The 22145-nt window shown below is 33.3% G+C and overlaps 2 protein-coding genes across 3 annotated transcripts in view; one reads left to right on the plus strand and one right to left on the minus strand.

Moving 5' to 3' along the window:
- Positions 1-933: 933 nt before the first annotated feature.
- Positions 934-16499, minus strand: LOC147070798 (uncharacterized). Its single transcript, XM_085948807.1, has 12 exons — positions 16304-16499; positions 15930-16171; positions 13962-14141; positions 13735-13868; positions 13075-13335; positions 12037-12256; positions 7663-7779; positions 6086-6206; positions 5872-6009; positions 5626-5774; positions 5348-5442; positions 934-2676 (listed from the first exon to the last, which is right to left on the minus strand). Exons 1-12 carry the CDS (start codon positions 16433-16435, stop codon positions 2015-2017), a joined length of 2451 nt encoding a protein of 816 aa, XP_085804933.1. The 5' UTR covers positions 16436-16499; the 3' UTR covers positions 934-2014.
- A 211-nt stretch (positions 16500-16710) lies between these two features.
- Positions 16711-22145, plus strand: part of LOC147070799 (protein FAM177A) — a 45021-nt gene continuing 39586 nt past the window's right edge. Inside the window, exons 1-2 of one of the 2 annotated variants that reach the window (XR_015070922.1) lie at positions 16711-17007; positions 19037-20208. Coding sequence is in view for 1 of the 2 variants with exons in the window: in XM_085949216.1 (XP_085805342.1) it covers positions 16831-17007; positions 19037-19327 (468 nt within the window). In the remaining variant the exon portion in view is untranslated. Of the gene's footprint in view, positions 17008-19036; positions 20325-22145 lie in introns of those variants that run through there. The other variant, XM_085949216.1, reaches the window with a different exon arrangement.

The following is a 22145-nucleotide window of genomic DNA, read 5'->3' on the forward strand; positions in this document are numbered from 1 at the left end:
AGATGACCGAACACATGTCCGATAAAGTTGCCATATTAAATGCGAGATTATAATATTAATTTAATAGTACACAATATACCTCACTATACGGCAGTTCATTATACAATTTTTTAAATTATGAATAAATTTTATTCAAAAAATACTGTTTGATGCCGAAAAAAATATTATGGCCGTAAAAATACATGTATAAAAAGATTTGAACGAATAAACATTGGAAATAAAGATATAGAGACAGGATGGAAAACGAATAACAAGTCACAAACACCTGGATCATAAAATTGCAGCCGACAGTCAACCTAGTAGGATTTGTCAAAAGTGTTTCTCATTTTGAACAAGGAATAAATATCGTACTTCGATTGACCCGATGAAGTAGCATGTAATATTTTTGTAATAGAAAGCAATTTCAACTAAAAAAAGAATGATTCCTTTTATATGGAATTTCACTTTATGACCATCTTTACCTGTGACACGTCTGCTGTCATTTTTTTACCCAATTGAAATATGGAAAAATGCCGTAGAATATCCACACCTTCGGCAACAAGCTCGTAAAATGTTTTCCTGCATTTCAACAACATATTGCTGTGAATCTACATTCTCTTATCTAACCCTAATCAAGACACGATTAAGGTCACAATTATTGACAGATACGCATTTAGAGGATCAACTGAAAATGTGGACCTCTACGCTGCAACCAAATATTCCAATGCTTTCTAAGAAAAAACAAACACAAGCCAGTCATTAAAAGCTGTCAAATTAATAAATAGTTTTCATTAATTTTAAACATTTACTACATATGTGTCACTGAGTTTCAAAACCCGCTATAACACTTTTTCATTATGTTGAAAAAATCAACAAAAACTTTTTGAACTAAAAAGGTTTTTGAATGTTTCAGTAGTGTTATAGCGGGATTTGATAGACACATTGATTTTGTTTCATAAATGACAGTTAATCGTAGCGGATTTTGAAAGAGGTGATAAAATTTTCATGTAGAGATTTTAATAACGAATCAAACGATATATATATCTTAATTATTTCAAAAAAGTGTTAAGCGGGTTTTGAAACTCAGCGACACATATATCTGTGTAAATATATGTAATGTATGTATACATTTTAAAGGGTAAACCCATAAATAAATTAATTAATGACATTCATTGTTTTCCTTCATTTACAAAATAATGTAGGTCCATCCCTCGATTTACGCTTTATTTATTTGATTTAAGATAAATGAATGCGGTCTTCTGACAGGAAAAGGTTTGTCACCCCTGTATTAGTGTATGCTTAAAAGGGTCACTGGTGGCATTGTTGGTTACCGGAATCCTGCCGGTTTTAATACGAAACAGGCAAAGGTTACACATTTTGCAATTGAATATAATAATTATTATCATGCGATTAATGCTTAAATTACACAAAACACTGCGATCCATTCCGACCACGTGGACTAATTGAGTGGGGTCATAAGAATGTCATATTAAATCTGTTTATAGTCTGGAGTGAGATAAAGAAGTTTCTACTCTTGCCGTATATTCTAAGGCGTTAGCTTACATCTGTCATGTAGACATTTTGTCTTCATAATCAAAACTATTTTATCATTATTTACAAAATCACTTAGAATTGGAGTCAACGAATGCTATTTATTATTTAAACAGACAATAACTGGACGAAACAAAAATATAATAAATACAATCGACAACTTGTTATTTGTCTTAACAAAATCTCCAAAAGTTTGCATCGAGGTGAAGTGAAAATGCAAATAGAAAACTGTTCAGTGTGGCCATCAAACGGATTAAGCAATATATTTTAGATTACTTATAATGTTCAACACAAACATAATTATTATGTTATGAGCCACTCACCAAAAGCATTGATACGATCCAATCGGTGCCTAAATTATTGCGTGTAATAGCAATTTATGGATGACAATTATTAACGACGATCGGTCTGACTGATTGTGTAATTTAGTCATAATAGCATCGATCAATCATCACAATTAGCCATATAAAAAAAGAGTCATTATTTATTCGTTTAGTTTATTCAACAAAAAATGTGCCGACTGGACCTGGAGTAGTGTGGCAGCAGTATAATCCGTATACTCCGTTCTCTGCTGTTGGGCACCCAAGATACTGTTGTGATTGGCCAACTCGAACGCCCTTTGAGTGGCCATCAGTCCGGACACTGTTAAATTTTGTTTCTGGACATCGGCCAAATCCATTACTTTGTTCTGAAGGTTATTTGATGAGACAATAAGTAGATTATTGGAGGCGGCTGCGGCGGCCGCTAACTCAAAAGCTCTCGTATGCGCCGCAGAAACCATCAATTGTTGGTCTTCATTGCCGATCAAATTGTTAGAATTATTGGCCAATGATAATGCTTTGGAATGCTGATTGCTGACATTGCGTTTTAGTTTATTCGAGATGTCTTCGGGATTGTGCGACGACTCTACAGGAGAAACTTGCAGTGATTTGTTTTGGGAGAGAAGCATAAGGTGGTTTTCGTTGAGTAGGTTGTTGGCGGCAGACAGATTATTTCCCAGGCCCGCTGATGCGATGATTCCAGATCGTGAGATGTTAGGTGTCGTGTTCTGATTCTGCCCGCAGTTGTTTCTTTTTTTGTGAGCTCCGAGATCGTTTGACTGGGCAAAAGCCCTGCCGCACGAGTTGCAGATGTACGGCTTTTCTCCTAGAATAAATAAATAAATATTACCAAGCAGCTGTATAATATATTAAAATTATGTTATAAATATCAATTAGAATCACAATATAGTAAAAACATTATACGACAAGAATTCCTCATCAAGATTAAATAATAATATTATGTAATTACATTAACATTATTATACTGTATTGATAAGTTTTGTATGTTTTGAGAAAATTGAATTTTAATGATTTGAATAGATAAAGGCGAAATTGAACATACATATTATTTATCTAGGTCAAGAACCCCGATTAAATATAATTATATTATGTCAAAAAGTTCATTAAAGCGTCAATCTGAGGCGAAAGATCTTGGGATAATTTTTGATTCTTCATTATCTTTTCACTCGCATATAACTTCTACGGCTCTACGTGCGAGTAAGCTTCTAGGATTCATCATGCGACATTCCAAACCATTCAAGAATCCAAATGTATTACATACACTCTACGTCTCATTAGTGCATAGTATTCTTGAATATGGGTCGATTATCTGGTGTCCTTATGAAGTTTCCTATAAGCTTATTTTAGAACGTGACCAGAAGAAATTTCTTCGATGTCTTTATTTTAAGACATTTAACTATTTTCCTTTCGATAATACGTCAGATGATTATTTTCCGACTGCCTTTCTACAAGGCATGCTTACTTTTCACTCTCTTGAATCTCTTCGGTCTCTTCTTCTCTTGAAACACTTTTGCCTGTTATCGCGAGGGATGGTTTCCAATCCTGGTGTCCTAATGAATATGAATTTACATGCGCCTGTCAATTACCTACGTGGTCGCAGCCATGATTTATTCTGGATTGAAACCGTTCCTCGTGTCAAGCCTATTAGGCACCATTAGCGAGGGGTGCAAGATTAGTAAATGCGCTCCCTAAAGACATAGACATTTTCAATGATGTACTTTGCATTTTGTTTTTGAAACTGTATTTTTCTGTATAAAATTGTATGTTTTTTTATTTTCAAAAATTATATTTTTCCGTATTAAATTGTACTTAAGTATGTTTTGATTTTATTTAATTTTTTTTGTTATTATATTTTTTTTTCTATATTCCCTTCTCTCTTGTGAGGATAATGCTTGACTTATAATGTAAATCTCATGTTGTGTACGTCTTGAATTTAGATTTGTTATGTCCACAATGTTTTGTATTCTTAAATAAATATATAAATTATGCATAAGAATGAGATAATACCCTTTCAATTACCTTATTTAAAAGTACTTAATTTTACAGCATAAAAGTAACATTGCAATTAAAAGCAATCAATGTATTATCATAATAATTACATATTGAAATAAAGTACAGTGAAACACTGATTTGATATAACGTCAATATAGGAACAACGTAAAGGGTATTGAAGATAATATCTGGGTTTCAGGTATGGTGGATGATGAAGTCAAGATTTGGTGGTTGCTCCGATGGATGGAGGAGTGAATTTATTTGCAGCGTAAACCATCGTTACAAGAGTGTGTTATAGTAGTTATCGAGGACCGAGTCTCGGTAGATTGAGATGTTGTGAGGAGCGTTACAGAGACTGAGATACTAACGTACCGCGAACTTATACTCGAGTGACATGTCCAATGAATTATGATCCACTATTTATAGACGTACTCGACTCATACAAAAATTGAAAAACAATGTGTACTTGCAAGACCCAGGATTCGATCCTGGGACCCACGATGCTATAGGCTGACGCTTAAGGCTAAACATCAGCTGGGGCTCGGTCTAAAACGATCGTGACTATGCAACGCGAAGTTTGTGCGAACGACACGTGCAGAACAAAACATAATTTGTCATAAAAAGTCAACATGCGTCCATTTATTGTTCTATTAGTAATAATAATAATATATTCATTGACATGTTTTCTTTTTCAAGTAATTGGGTAACGTTTTTTAGTCATCTTAACACGATTTAAGAATTAATTCCCCCGTCGCCATCACAAAACAAATTGACGTTTTCACAGCTCGACTTACGCTCTCCGATTGCCAGCAGCGAGTCCGAAATTTTGTCGCACCTATAGTTGAAAATTATTTGCCGTTTCACTGAAGTATGCTCTTAAGCATGGGTGTAAAAAAAAAATATTTAGGAAATAGGTATTATAATTGAGTCAGCTATTCTATATGGAGTTTACGTCATTGGATATGGCTGACTATGTGGAAAAACGTAATATTGCGGAAATTATAATTGCAGTAAGCTATTTACTGAGTTTGCCATAATTGGACACTACGGGAAATGGATATTAAGGAATTTATAATTGCGGGCAGTTATTTAATATCGCCGATCAATATGCTGACACAGATTGAGTTGTTTATCCCCATAGATATAAAAATTAGTTTGGAGTATATTATGTCACTGTGTTCTTTCACCTTTAAGAGAATTTTCTTTTTCTCTGGAACTGGCAACATTTTTCTTTGCTAAGATATTATTGGAAGGGGTATAAACAAAAAAATAGTAAAAAACAAAAAACTTATGCAATCACTCTGTGTAACCTTGATTTCTTGCACTGCAGATAATATATAAATAGATATGCACAATGTCTGGAATGATTGCCATGCATTGCATTGAATCTAACTCATTCCGCATTTGTATTTTATTTGATGACTGGGGAAACTATATTTTTTTATTATTATTGTTAATTTTAATAGAATGTATTTAAAACGTACCAGTGTGTGTACGCATATGAATTGCGAGCTTGTCAGACCGGGCAAAACCTTTATTACAAATGCAGCATACGAAGGGACGTTCACCTGTGTGTTGCCTGAAATAAAAACATTAATTTTAGGAAAATTTAAATTGATTCATGAAAAATTAAATCACTGACAATTGACAAACTATTGCTTAAATTGGTGTTAGTTTTCAGTAGATACTCATGAGTAGTTATTATATATAAGACTAAGGTCTTTACTTATCCAGTAGCGATAGAAGAATAGAAATCAATCACCTCATGTGTAGGATGAGATCAGTAGTTCGAGGATAGCCTTTGCCGCAAATCTTGCAGACACAAGTCATGGTGCCGGTGTGCCTCCTCATGTGCACTGCCAGGTTTGACAGACTGCTACAGGATCTTCCACAAGTTGAACATAAGTGCGTCTACAAAGATAAACAATAAAGAAACATAAGTTATTAAATTCAACAATTTTGGTGTCGCAAAATCCTAGAAAAGGAAAATTTTAGTAAATATTTTTACCTTTTTATTTGGATTGGCGGTCTGCGGTTCTACACCTTTGCCATTGTGTGTCTTCATATGAGATTGCAAGTGATTGGAATGTTTTACAACCTTTCCACACAGCGGACAGATGTGAAGCGGCTTTTCCACATGATCGTTCTGATGAAAAAATAATTATTATATTGTTGAATATAAATGATCTAATAAAAGAATTCTAATGAACTAATTGGCTTACAAGGTGGGTTGCCATGTGTTTGTCCAAATGGAGTTGCTTGAAATATCCTTTTCCACATTTAGAACACAAATATGACCTCTCTCCTGAGTGATGTTTTATGTGATCCATTAAAAGTTCTCGTCTAAAATCAACAATAGAATATAAATGATAAATAATTTAGAAAATACTGCAAGACAATCATTATATTATTTGAGGCGTCTAATTCCAAAAAGCGATAAGTCCACATTTGGTCAAAATCGAGAAAAAATTACACACGTATTCTTTGTATAATTTTACACAACATGTATTGATCTATAAATTCCAAAACGCGACATAACCCTGCGAAAAAAAATATTTTAAGTCTCGATTTATTACAAAAAGCGCCAAGTCCGTGTTTCATATTATTTAAAGCTTGGTTGATTTCGCGCGTGTTTAAGTCAACTAATAAGGGAACGTTTAATATTGAAAAGGGCGTCTCCCATGCTGTAGCTTTTGGTAAACTCATGACAGTGCCACGGAAATATGTGCCTTATGCGGAGTAAATTAAAAAGTGAGGTACAAATAGCGCTACGTCCAATTTTATTTTGCCTATATTTATTACATCTAAAAGTTTATCGGCTGAAATAAATTGCCATTTGGTTCTAATTTCGACGTATAATACAACGGAAAAAATATTCTCACGTTAAAACAAATAATTGAAGCTTGAAACATAAAAACTTTGTTTCCCAAAAATATTGAATTGTGGACTTGTCGCTTTTTGTAATTATTTTATCGATATACCTTTAGCAATAGGTCTATGAATAAAAACATAATATTACTGCAGAATATGAATAGAAACCGATAGGTACAGGAGGCCTTTTCGTGCATAATTGGTTTCTGGAAATGTGTACGAATGTACAAAAGTAGAGTAATGTAAAAAAAAACATCAAAAAGTGTACTTCTTCAAAATATTTATTTATCAATAGATATAATAAAGTTAACGATGCATATTATAGCAAACAGATGTTTTCTTTATAGACTTGCCAAGAGATAGTTGCATACCACCCTTTGTTCTTTGTGGAGAGGAGACTACATGGAAGCGCACAGTTTTGGCATTATCAACAAAATCTAGATTTTAAGAAATGTACAAAAGTAGAACATACAAATATCGAGGGCCGTCTGTACATTTAATTCAATGAAAATATTAGGAAACCGCTATGTTGACCATTTTTAGATGTTCACCCAGTTATATTAGGGAGAATAACTATTTTCGTCGATAAATGATTTCAAATCGAAAGTAAAACACTGCTAATGGTTTTGTATGAATGATATTATATAGGATTCTCTTATAAACCGTGTCTTCAATTTTCTTTGAAAAGTCTTCAATTATAAACGGCAAATAAATAAATTGAAAAACAACGAATATCTTACTAAATTATAAAAAAAATCATTCATGTAATTTATTAAATGTATAAAATTAGAAATATTTAAATTTTTGATAAGATTTTATTATCAAAATAATAAAGAAAGATAAAGATTTTTGCATATAATTTGACAAAGTTGTAGACAAAGGTTAATCATTCCTGATCTATAAACATAATAAAAAAAAAGTTACTCACTTCAAAAATTTTTTTGAACATTGATTGCATGAAAACTTTTTTCCTATTTTTGCCACATCTTTCGCTATCGCATCAATTTTGCTGCTCTTCTTTCTTCGCTTTTTACTCTTCTCTTTACTGCAACAATACATGAAAACATCACCTATTTTATAAATTGTCATGATTTACGAGGCTAAAATGTATCTCTCGAACATAAATACAAGTCCACACTGCGTAGCACTCGGTGTAGCCTAATTGATAAGAGTGCCCGTCTCTGAAGTAGTGGGTTACCTGTTTTATTCCGCATCTGGATTAAAATGCATGTTGTTTTTTCAACATCTATTTGATCCGTGGAAAGACAGAATGAATGTGGAAAAAGGCCGATAACTTTTCTCCGGGATAAAGTCTGTTAATGTATAAATGTTTAGCTGTATCGATTTGACTATGTGTGAATTAGAAGGGTATCAGAAGGTTGGATTGAAATCCAAGATTGATGACGATTGTGCTCACATTTATTGGTAGATAGTTACATTTACTTTATGGAATCTATTTTGTCACACAGGACTGGAAACAAGTAAAGGTTGGAGAAACGGAAGACATGTCAGGTGCACTACAAATGCGGTATTGTAATGAAGATGGCGGCGCGTGTGTGGTGCTACGCTTTCGGTGTTGCCAAGTGTGACACTTTTGCTCCATGTTCTTCAGCCTCCACAGATATATAAAAAAATAAATATATATATATAATATTCCTTATAACACTACAACAGGCCAATGGTCCAATGAAACAGTAGTGTATTTAGTAATAGAAGTGAAACAATCACAAACATCCAGGCTTTGAGAAAATCACATAAATATATTGGGACCTCACTGTGAATCGAACCCGAAGTTCCCGGATGAAAGGCCAGCGCCTCACGCACTGCACCATGAGAGTCCTCCCTAATGTGGAGGACTATTATGTGCTCCACTTAGGGGCGAAAATATAATTTTTTTACTTTGGAAAAGTACATGCTCCGCCTTGTAGCAGAGATAGTGGTTTACCTTCTCTGTTTCGAGGGACGACACCATGCATGATTTGAAAGTCCATTCTTGAAGAGTTTATGTTACCTAACTTTTTTTACTATATTGGTGTGACAGTTCTACACATTTATAAGATACTAGCGGAGCCAGCTGGCAGCCGCCAGTCTGTCTCGCTAGGTCTTGCAGACGGCTTGGCGGTGTTGGATATTAATATAATTGTAAAGTATGCATAGACGGCGCCATAGTTTTCCCTTCAGGATGAATTTTCATTCCCCTCAGACAGTTTGCCATTTCGCTGATTTGTCAGTTTTGCGATTTTCAAGTCGTCACTGCCAATATAAATTTGAGGTCATATGACTAGTCTATTCTGGATTCTGACCTTCACAATATCGTCTGACACCACCTCAAGCTGATAGGCCTAGAGAACAGCTGGCAATCGCCGATTGCTACCACTGACATTTTAATAGAATATACCTAATATGTACTTTTTCATTCATACTTATTTGTTTTCGTTGAACTAAGAATACAAATTACGCATGTTGGTTATTTTTTTATAATTCATTAAACTCTGCCTAAACCAAACAATAGTAGTTAAAAATATTATTCTATATATTAAATATCTATAATGATGTATGATTTAATGCCATAATTTTAAATATTTTATGTGTATTATGGCTTGGCTTTCCAGGGTTTAATTGAATTTTAAAAACTAACCAACACCATCCGTAAATTGTAGTCTTAGTTCAATGTAAACAAATACTTATAACTGACAAAGTTTAGTCTGTACTATCTATGGTGGATCCACCCTACCTCCACCCATCGCCACTGCAGGATAGTCTTATTTTTCATACATTTAGATTATTGCGTTATAATACATTTTATTTATTCAATGGGGGAAGACGCCAGTAGATTGAAAACATGTAAAAACTATTTTTCATAATGTCTTTTAAGATACTCGTAATTGCCACCCAGAAGGGGTGTGTCCATATGCTTTGCTTAGGAGCAAAAATGGTATTTTATTTTAAAATTCTTAAGTACTTAAAATATCTACTAATGAATAATTTCCAACATGCTAAATTTATTATTTAGCAAATTATTTGGGTGGGGAAATAAAAAAATATTATTTTTATCATGTAAAAAAATTGAAAAAGTAGTAGGTACTTACTTATTGTACCTAATTGTATTGTAAAAAGTCTATATTTATATTCATAAGTACATTATATTTCACGTATAAGTGATCAATGCTAAAATAGTAAACAGCATGCATAATAAGAAGCATTATTGGAATTTAATTTTTATATTACTAATGATGTAAAAGAAGAAGAAAGGTTACTGTAATTTTATATATAGTAATTATTATTATAAAATATATAAAATATATAAACATCATTAATTTTTAATTACTTGTATTAAACGTCATATCAATTTTATTTACTTACCTAAATGTAAAAATAATACAATTGTTACTGAATCAGGATAACTACCTATATATTTTATATGGAAGTATGTGATACTATAATATTGAGAAGAACGCAATATGTATAATATAATGTAGTTTCTTATATTACTCGTAAGTCTGAAATTATTCAATTTATTGATTGCAATATTAAAATTAACTTCATCTTACAATAAAATGTCTTGATTTAAATTGATTATTTATGGGTGCTAATAGAAATGTCATATTTTTTTCGATTATTCCTGCAAATTCTAAATTTGAAATCTGACAGGTCAAATGAACTTAAAGGTGGTTTGCGAAAGAAAACAAATGGCAATCATTAGTCTATTAGTTTGACAGATAAAAACAGTGACGTGGTTTTAGATTATAATTTTGTAGTAATTAGTGAGGAAATATGCATTTAATTCTTGTTAAAATTTAGAGTACGCGAATGTGGCGATTTCAGATTTGAATAGTTTTGTGGAATAATCATTCTGATTTGTGAAATATCGATTATATAGAAAGTATTAAGCGATATTATAATCAATTTGCGGTAGATAGACAGTAAAGTAGCGAAAATGTATGGTGACGGATATAAAACGCGATTTAAAAATGATATTATCTGTGATTGTGTCGAGTTTTATCAGATTTGTGCCGGATTCAAATTGAAGTAGATTCGGGACTCCAAAAATTGAAGTGAATTCCTTTAATAATCAACAAAATGGTATTTGAATAAAAAAATTGGTGCGTTTTCCAAAATCTCTTAGGATAATAATATATAGGAGATAATACACATTATTTCACTAACACAATTACACAGGGACATACATACATACATCATTTTCCATATTGTGATGTACAGTGTGTAACACACCAACCAATTTACATGTCTGAAATATAGGCCACTTATACTTAAATGCAGAGACTACTAGAATACTTTAAGAATAATGATAATAATGAACATGTCGCTTGTGTTTTGATTACTTCCACTAAGTTGCCGACAGCGGCGTAAAGTTAGATGTTACTTAAGGGCGGACGTGCTCAGTGTGGGTCAAAATGCAGCTTTTTTTCTATTTTAAAAGCATGATCCTGGCCATACCTTTAACGTTGTAGATAATCTATTTATATAATTTTGAAGCCTTATTATCCTTTATATTTATTTTAAACATTGGATGACTGCATAAATTATTTTTATTACATAAAATAGTATTCTTTTAAACCTCTCGCTCTAATGTTTTAGAATATAGTCATATTTCTGTACATAAATGTGCAGTGGTGTTAAGATTTTTTACATTTATTAATTTTTAAACGCATTTATAAAACCATCAGTATAATTTATATCGAGATTATTATAGTGAAATATTTACGATAAAAAATTATATTGATAATCTCTGTGATCCCAAATTTGACAAGAATTAGGCATTTTATAATTCAAAAAATGGGCAAGATTAACACATTTGAAGATAATTCTAAAGATACTAATTATAAGCTATGTCTTTGACCATTCAAGTGTGATAAACATCCTACGAATAATGATTGCTTTATAATAATTATTGACCTAAGAATAAGGTCGTGTTTTTTTGAAATACGCCATTTCTTTTGGCATTCCCCAGTGGTTAAGCTACAACATACGGCCATAGCCATAAATTAACAAACTTAAACTGAAGTAGGGAGTAAGAATATGTTAACGCGCGTCAATTTTATGTAATAAAAATACTTTATGCAGTCATCAAATGTTTAAAATAAATATAAAGGATAATAAGGCTTCAAAATTATATAAATAGATTATCTAAAACGTTTAAGGGATGTCCAGGTTCACGCTTTGAAAATAGAACAAAAGCTCCATTTTGACCTACGCTGAGCATGTCCCCCCTTAAGGTCACTTAAAGACTATGCATTTGGCTATTGATGAATACAGAATGGGTCCTCTTTAAATTAAATACCTGTATGGTTTCTTATCAATCAGAATGTTTTCTAAGGTTACATCTTCAAGCTCAATCTTAATATCAACTTCTTTGCCGGATTTTCTTTTGTTTTTGTGATGCTTTTTATGACTTTTTCCAATCATTTCAGAGAGTAGTTTGTTTGTGTCGTAGTCGGAATCATTTGTGTCATCATTATGATGGCTGTCATTCAACTGAAGGTCTATAACAGTTGGAAAATCTGGAATGAAATGAGATATCATATAACCGGAATATTTATGCTGTGATTACATTATGATGCACGACGCGTACTGTCACAGTAAGCTGCCGCTACGGGAAAAGTGTGTAATGTTGTTTTTCTTGGTGTTTATCAGACTGATGCTCTCATCCCGTAGCACATTTTAAACCAATAAACGAACGTTGTCAGTTAGCAAAATCTGCCGAAATCACCAGAACAATGAGGTCACGTTACACATACCACACTGCATCGACACCTGCATGACTCAATGAACGTTCTTTAACATTTTCTACATGCCTACACATTTTCGACGCATATCGAAATTGCGTGTTATTTTTTTGTGTTTTTAGTGGTTTTCTCTGTGGATTTTCTATTAAATTATTATCTAGTATGGGTCTCCAGGTTGGGTTTTGTGCAAAATATTATCTATGGATGCAATATCGAAAGTAATTTTAACTTACGCACACGTAGAAACTGTTAAAATTAATTGAAATTAGCTTGAATAATGAATAAAAATTCAAAATACTAATACATTAGAGTTGACACTTTCCATCATTGAATTTATAGAGATAGTGATCGTTCAAAATATTCTGTGGAATGAAAAAACCATAGACTAAATTTGTCACCGTGACGTGACGTGCATCATAATGTATTTGAACTTTTACGCATCCTACTGGTAGGAAATATTCCGCACTGCTTTACAGATTGTTGAGTATGCGGTGCATTGACGATATTGGTATTAATAAATCTTCTTAAATTTTAATTAAAGAAAAAACAAATTTGTTTACATATATGGAGAAGACATTTTAATTATATCATACCATCCGTCTGCAAACTGAAGTCGTTATCATCCGACGGATATGAACTATCAAAAGGCAAATCCATATCATCATCAGCCAAAATCGTCTCGGGTTCCGTTTTGACCGTGACATTGTTGTGCAGTGGCATTTCTTCATCCTTGTCCGAGCTCGTCTTTGTTTCGGGTGGGTGCATTTTTTGGTTATGCCTCTTGAGATGGAGATTGGAGGTGTAGAAACAATTGCATTTACTGCATCCATACTCGGAGTCATCGAGATGGTAGCCTGCCAATAAATTGTTACATTATTAGGTAGTAGTAGGTAGTTGGCCATTATTCTACATCAAACATGGCAAGGCTGCAATTTCATAGCACTGTATGTAGTGTAAGGGATGTGAGTGGGGGTTGGTAGCATAGGTCTTTATGCGAATGAGCATTCAGCATCAGATTGCCGCTGAAATGTTTGCTGTTATAATGGTAAGTCTATAATACCTCTCAGATGTGAAAGGTATCTAGAATTAAGGGTTTAATTGAATTTTAGAAACTAACTAACACTATCTGCAATTTGTATTCTTAGTTTAATGAAAACGAACAAGTATGACTGATAAAGTATAATGTGCACTATTTATGTCGGATCTCCACAGCCTACTTCCATCCTTCGCCACTGCACCAAGAGTATACGTACCGACATGCCTCAGTAAAACTTCATGTTTTGGAAATTGTTCACGGCAAAGGGGACAAGTGTTGATTTTTTTGTTGACGGCAAATTCTTTATGGGTGATTTGATGACATTTTAAATCAAATTCCTCGCCAAATTTTCTGCAATAATCAATAAAAAAAAACATGAATAAAAGTGTTACTGTAATAAAGAAATAAAATAAATCATGTGGGGAATCTGTGTTTTTATTTTACTTTCTGCAGATGTTGCAGGAGTGGCTTTCCATCTCTTCTTTGACCATCGCGGTATGGTTCCGGATAACATGATCAATGAGAAGCTTTGTTGAGTCATAAACTTTCTTGCATATTGCACATTCATATGTTGGAAGCAGGTTGGTTGCATTATTTTTGGTATTTGCATCTTCTCTTGTTGATCTATAAATAAAAAAAAATACATAATTTGTTACCTTATTATTTAGTGACGTGCCGTTTATAGATGCTGTAAATTGGTAGCATCTCCAGAAATAATCGAACAAGACGTAGGTACAATGTAATAATATTACAGGTAACCATCGGTCATCGCGACCTTGGCGGGCGTTTCGTTATACCCGATCGATTTTTAACAATATTTTTTCGTCCCGTACTTGTTTTGATATATTGTGCTATGTACCAGGAATTGCCATATTGAGTGAAATCACGCGTGTAAGATGTTTCTCGCTCACTAACATAATAATAATAAAGCCATGAACACCAGTAAAACAAAATTAATGTTATTTTTTCAGTTTAATAACCAACATTGTTTACCCTGGTTGGCCGGTCTGCACATCTAATCGTACGCAGGTTATTCAACTCATTATGTCAAAATTCAGGTTCAAAAAAAGTTCAGGACAAAAATAATATTATAAATCAATTGCGATATAACGAATTTGTGATGCGCTAGGGTTAACTGTATATTATATTTATTGTGCAATTTCTTATAATTATACTACTTACTGAAGATTCTATATCATTAATATATTTATTACATTAATACTGCATAGCTACAAGTCTGTAATACCACACACTAGACTGACTAAATTAATATTAATAGTTACAAAACCCTAAGTAGATGATATGCAGCAAATAGTGGGTTTTTTTAGTTTGAATAGCATCCCTACAAGCGAATGCCTCTAGTAAACAATGCTAGAGTAAAATATTAGTTAATAGAAAAGTGTTTGAACTATTATACCTAGAGGGTTTCGTTAATATTGCAACACACGATGGCTAATCAAGAAAATTTAAAGTTGAATTGGTAACCATAGAAAAATTAATAATACTTTTATAGAGGTTTACTCAACCCTACAGCTGGAGCATTATTATCTATGCTCATTTATATAGCATACGAACAGGAAATGACAGGCAATAAATGAGTTGCATTCCGGCTCTTCAACGATACAGTCAAATTATGCACGCAACTCCGCATAACGTTTCAACCTTAAAATCATGTCAATCCTACTAAATTCAACATAAAAACTAATGTGCCAGTCCTGTGTATTGCCATGTGTATCCAAATTATTATCTATAATACAAAACCAAGAAATGCAGCCACTGTGTATCATTCTTCACAACCCGAAGCACCATATCACGCACACACAACGCAACCGTCCAGAACAGATATCAATAACATTGGGGCTACCTCAGCATCTTCAAAGATACCCCCGATACTTTGTCTTGGTAGCATTGAAACAATATAAGTCTATGTTGTTATACTATACAGTATACATACTTAATATGATGTACAATTATTTACGATTGTTTATTTCAATAATTTGTGTGAAAGAACACATTTGTATAGGTAAATCAGTATACAGTGGCACCATAGGCGATTCATAGGGGTATTGGAATTGTTTGTTTCAATGCTAACAAACAATACCACTACAACTGCATGCCATTTTTACCATGCCTGCCACTGTATACTGATTTACCTATAAGAAACGCTAATACAAGGTGTTTTTATCTAAATGCTGGCGAAGCGAATAACTTCAGTTGTATGTGCAATGCTGGTAATGTGCGAATGGGAATGTATTCATTAAAACGTTGAGAAAGATTTGTTTTTCCCTCGAGTAGTAACTGAAGAATTCTACAACGGTCATACTGTCATGTTGCCTGCTGTCTTTAGACTCAAACAATGCTTACAAATCTAAATCTAGTTGTAAAAGATAACCTACCATAATGTAAACCCACCTGATATTATCTTCAGTATTTGATAATGGGATTTCATACTTGAGAAAATCACTCAAATCTTCAAAAGCGCACAATTCCTCTTTAATATCCAGAACGGAAGAGGGCACATTTAGGGTATTTGTCACATAGTTACGTAATTTTGCATCAGAAAGCTCGCATTTATATTTAAAGCTGACAGCGAGCTGTGCCTGTTTAACGCAAGGACTGCATATCTGTGTCGGTAAACCATCATCCTTGATAACCTGCAATAATTAGGGAGTTATAAAGCAATTAACTTTATTCAAATACCGTTTCGACTAATTGAATCCGAGTACATAACGTTATTCGTTTATAAGTTTGACATGACATAAATAACCTCGGGAGTGGACGCGTACCTTCACATCAGAGCATGTCATCACAATTTGGGAAATCTTTCGCCGATTGTCGAAGAGATCTGTCATTTCCGAACATTCTGTCAAACACACTCGGCAAATTCGATCTAAATTGTATTTTCTTTTAGGCTCCATTGTGAATTGAAATTGAATTGCTAAAACAACATGTCAAAATTGAAGAGCATCCCTGAGTGTTTTCACATTTGAAAAAGTCGTTATATTAATTGATGAAAAAATAGGTGCCCACATTTACACAATCATAAATTAATCGAGTTTATTGGATGATTTTCTTTGTTTGAAATTCAAAAAAATTATTATATTTTATGACATTCATTTTCCTTTCACTAAATTCTAATCTTAGCATTTAATATATTAATATCATTTTTTAGAAATAGCAACATTCATCTGTCAGTGTCAAGTAAAGAAAACTGAAAGTGAGACGTCATACGGTAATTGTTATTATTAGGCACCTATATCAAGTTTTCTTGATAGAATCTACTGCTGACTACTTTCAATTAAATATAAAGACTATGGAAAACCCTTTGCAAGACATGTCTAATGGTATAGAGACGGGCGGAGCGAGAGATTTCAAAATGCAAGTGAGGTTACCGAAAAGGGTAATTCACTGCAGCGATGGTGTCATTGAAGAATTCAGCGACGACGAAACTGACAACGCAAAGCCAGTACAAACTACTGTCATTGATACGGTAAGATTGCGCTCATTAAACGTCGTATGGTATTCGGTTGTACAATTACTTATGTGTGTCAGTAGGGTGTTGCAAATTCTGCAGTCATTAAATAGACGTTATGTCTATTGTCTTTTATTATTTTTTGTTAAATCTTGACTATTTTACTTGGTACTTACTTTACAATTATTTGACTTCGCCTATAAGAAAACTAAACACAATTTATTAACAAATGTAGATTGGCGGAAATATAAGAATGGTGCCACGGTGAATATTAGGTGCACAAGTATTATTTCTCATTATGTGCAATAGATAGGCGGGGTCAATTTGTATACTGTCTATGGCTGCTATTGCAGACAATAGTTACATCGTTCCGGTCATATATTAGTCTATGGTTCCGGTCATATTGGCTTGTCTCACTTAGCCCTCCATCTTCAATATTTTTTTACTCGCCCAAACTATAGAACCCTATTTTCAATGTGATACCGGTATAATAGTGATTTTGGTACTGTTCGGTTATCAGGAATACAGTGGAAAACACATTTTGAAAATACACGATATACTGGATTATTTGTTAGTTTGGGTTAGTGACATGTCCGGGGTTCCAGCGGCTAGCTCAGGTGTCCATCGAACCCCGGATTCGCAAAAAAGAACGATATATTTATGTTTGTTAGGTCAAATAAAACACTAAGTCTTTCTTGTGCGGGTCTTAGCGTTATATATTTTGATATTTAGTTGGACAACGTTATTTTGTAGTCTTTTACATATTTTGTTTTTACTATCAGTTTCGCAGGTCCGTACACGGTTTACAAAGGACGCTTACTAACTTTTTTTTTTTTTTTTTAATTTCCCGTACCCACGCCGACCAGCAAAAAGGACTCTCGTGATTGGCCAAATTTTATCGCGTGATCTTTTTGATTTGACGAATCACGAGGACCACCTCGGCGCAGGCGCGCGGAGATTTTAACGTTGCCGGCAAAATTTATTAGATTTAAATACTTTAATAATAAATATTTTACACATTATATTTAGTCTTAAAATTATCTCTTTCATCCATCATCATTTATACTTTTTAAATCAAATTAAATTTATCTTAATTACACCTCCGCCCAGTATATGATTTTCACACACCGGACGAAGGCCTTTACTTATGAAATAAAAAAAAATTACGTAGTTGAGCAAGGAATCAGATTAGATGTTTTATGAAGCAGTTTCTAGAGGTCAGGGTTACATTTCGACTTATGACTACTAAATGATTATTTTGCACCGGGAGAAGCCCGCCTGTAACAGGGGTGTATCATTAGTTTAGGTTTGGTTAGGTTAACCTATCAAATAATCCAGTTTATCGGCTATTTTCAAAATGTGTTTTCCGCTGTATTCCTGATAACCGAACAGTACCGTGATTTTATAAATGTAGTTTTATTTTAATTGTAAATGGCTTCCCATCACATTGAACTTTTGATGCTATTTTCTATTATTATTAAAGAAAATTACATATTGATCTTAGGCAGGGGTAGTCAACCTGGTCCGTACTGCCCACTTTCCGCGTTCCGGCTACATGGTGGGTGGTAGAGGTTAATTAAATTATACGCTAAGTTGTTTTATACATAACAGTGGGCGGTAGGTATAAAAAGGTTGACTACCCTTGAATAAGGTGTCTGAACGGAATATTCTATGGGGTTTGATTGATCAGTCGCACGCAATCCATGGAGGAGGTGGTGATCTTTTAACTCATTTAGTGCTGACACCACGACTGGCCATTAGATATAATTAGTATGATATTTAAATGTGGTAATTAAATATTATTTAACAGGTCAGCAGTGATTGCATTAACACACTTAAATCATGATACACATTTGATTTCACTGTATAATATGCTATCTCTGTATGACAGTGGGTTGTTTTTGAAAGTAGAAATTTACACACACACATTTATTATATACTTTGCTCTTTATTCAAATTTAAATATTTTTTTTTTACCACACAGCTTAATATATTTTTAATTATTTAAGTACCTATTAATAAAAAAAGTCTTTCGCATATATTACAGCAATCGATGACGTGGGTCCCCTGGCTTATGCATTACGCTTCGGTGGGCGGCGGCAAAGCTCTAAGCTACTGCGATTATGTTGGTGAAGGACTTGCGGACATTCTTGGAATCACCACACCCAAATACCAGCTAGAGCTGAGCGAGCATGAGAGACTGGAGACGGAGAGGATTGAAGCCGAGAAGGAAGCGGCGGGGTGGATAACTTCAGCGCCTAACGGTCAATTACCGCTAATCACCGCTCAGCCGCCTCAAGGTTTTGGAACTACGCCAGAAAATCCTGTTCCAATTTAATTTTGTGACAAAGCTTTCATCTTACTACCATCTCATAATCTTTAATTTAAACACTTAAATGAATTATTGAAAATTATTACGAAATTTAGCTTAATGCATTCTTCTTTTTCGTCATCTTTTGTGGCCTTACAGACTTACTGTCTCAAGCAGACTCTTTAATTCTACACACTTTTTCTAATCTCCTTCTTAATTTTCGACCTCCAGCGCCCACAGGTCTTTTTGTACATGGTGGCATGCGGCATACGGGACAAGAATGCCTATGATATCCATAACAGATAAATAAAATGAAACATGATATTTCAGGGAAGTCATCTTTCCAAATAGATAACATATTTGGGTACAATTCATTACTGGAAGCCAAGCGGGAACAACAGAAATTTTCATAGCCGATTTCGGCATAATTCATGAATTGAGGCGTATTGATCTATAAATTCCAAAACGCGACAAAACCCTACAAAAAAAAATATTTTAAGTCTCGATTTATCACAAAAAGCGCCAAGTCCGTGTTTCATATTATTTAAAGCTTGGTTGATTTTTCGCATGTTTAAGTCAACCAATTAGGGAACGTTCAATATTGGAAATGGCGTCTCCCATGCTGTAGCATCCGGTAAACTCATGACATTGTCACGGAAATATGTGCCTTATGCGGAATAAATTAAAAAGTGAGGTACAAGTAGTGCTAGGTCCAATTTTATTTTGCCTTTATTTATTACATTTAAGAGTTTATCGGCTGAAACAAATCGCCATTTGGTTCTAATTTCGACATAGAATACAACAGAAAAAATAATCTCACGTTAAAACAAATAATTGAAGCTTGAAACATAAAAACGTTGTTTCCCGCAAATATCGAATTGTGGACCTGTCACTTTTTGTAATTAGACGCCTCACGAATGATAACCTAACCTAACAAATAATCCAGTATATCAGCCATTTTCCAAATTTGTTTGCTGCTGGCTTCCACTAAGTAGACAAAAACCAATATTTATTTACATGGATCGTACATTGGAAATACATTAATAAGCGTTAACAAACATATCGTCGGTCCCTATTAAAAAAGTCGGATCTGAAAATTTGTCATTTTCGGATTATTACGTAAAAGTTATTTAAACACTTTAAACATTTATACCACAATCACAGTTTTTTTTTGTTTGTTTGAAAAATTTCGAGATATTCATGTTAAAAATGACGGATCTGCCGAGAGTGTCCGAATAACAATGTCGGTTCTTACCAACCGACATTGTTGGCTGGGCGTGGGTGAGCAAGATGCGTCGGATCTGACAGTTGCTGCTATGTTCACCGGACAGACGGATGTTTTTATAAACGTTTAGAAAAGTTTCTATAACCCGTACTTTTATTCATTATGGCAAGCAATAGGTCACAAAGGATATTTGATGAAACATCTTCGATTGCTCGTACTGAAAAATAGCATTTTGCAGATCCGACTTTTTTAATCCGACGAAGGGACCGACGATATGGTAGTAGCGTTGGATGTCATGGTGATTTGGAACAATAGATTGCAAGTCTATTCGATATTCAACACATCTGCCAACGATGCTGCTCCATTTAGTTTGGAGGCATTAGAAATGTTCATCGTTAGAAAGTATTTTAACACTTGGTGTGTACGTGATCTCAATAATTTTTCATAAACGGTGCCTAGTGCTTTCTTCTCTAAATTTATCACCCATGCTTATTCACAATAATAAACAATATTAAGTATGTATTAATATATTATTTTATAGTAAGTAATTATAGTATTTATTAATTTATTAATTCAATAATTTTTCATTTTCATACCTTCGTGGCTTAGTGACTTTATGTGGCATTAATCTGCCTATGCCGTCTACCCACGTAATTATATCTTTTATGAGCTGTGTTAAATAACCATTATAGTATGTATTTAAGTAATTATGAATTATGTAGTAAATTCAAAATTCTATCCTTTCAAAGTCCATAACCAAAAAAATATTGTAACTGCTATTTTTACACTAACGGACACTTTTTTCAAAATTAACATCTTGAACGATCTAAATGACGAAGGCCCACTCGAATAGCGTATTCACCTACATTTTAACATAATTCACAATTATTGTAGAAAATTTTTTATACTGTACGCCTTATTAACTATGTGCATTGTATTTTATATTAATAAGTATGAAAATAATAAAAATTTTATAGTTTTCTAAGGGTAAACGGTATATGTTTACATTTTACCATCAATATAAATAAATGACTTTTTTATTTCAGTGTTAGAATAGGTAAACTTAAAATATATTGTAGTTTACATCATGTTATATAATTTATATTAAGTAATTTAAGATTTATTACAATTGAGAAAAGAAATAAAGCACAAATTAAATGAGCAGACTCACGCTGACCATCGAGCCTTATTGATATATGTAATTTTGAGTCTCTTTTAATTGAGTCGCGGATAGAATAGAACAATTTCTATTTTTGCCCGACATAACTCGGCGATTGGGATGATATATTGGCTTACAGCTATGAGCGCGCTCTGTTAATATTGTCAGTTTCATGTCGTTTATAATGAAATTCACCTGATTTTATTCATTATACAGATAATAATGATACAATTCAAAAATAATATACTAATAACTACAACATTCAACAACTTCTTACTTGTCCAATTGCAACGTCCAATAGTTTGCAGTAACATTTAAAGTAATAAAATATGAGGGAAGTCTGTTTATACGTCTTCGGTGTTTTGTAAAAAGGGCGAATCAACCAAAATGCTATTTTACAGAAGGAGGATTCTTAACTTTTGACATTTATTTGTTTATTACCTGTGGATGATATCTAACAA

The sequence above is a fragment of the Rhyacophila brunnea genome, unplaced genomic scaffold (genome assembly GCF_057557595.1).
Source record: "Rhyacophila brunnea isolate RB1 unplaced genomic scaffold, BYU_Rbru_1.0 scaffold_21, whole genome shotgun sequence".
Lineage (NCBI taxonomy): Eukaryota > Metazoa > Arthropoda > Insecta > Trichoptera > Rhyacophilidae > Rhyacophila > Rhyacophila brunnea.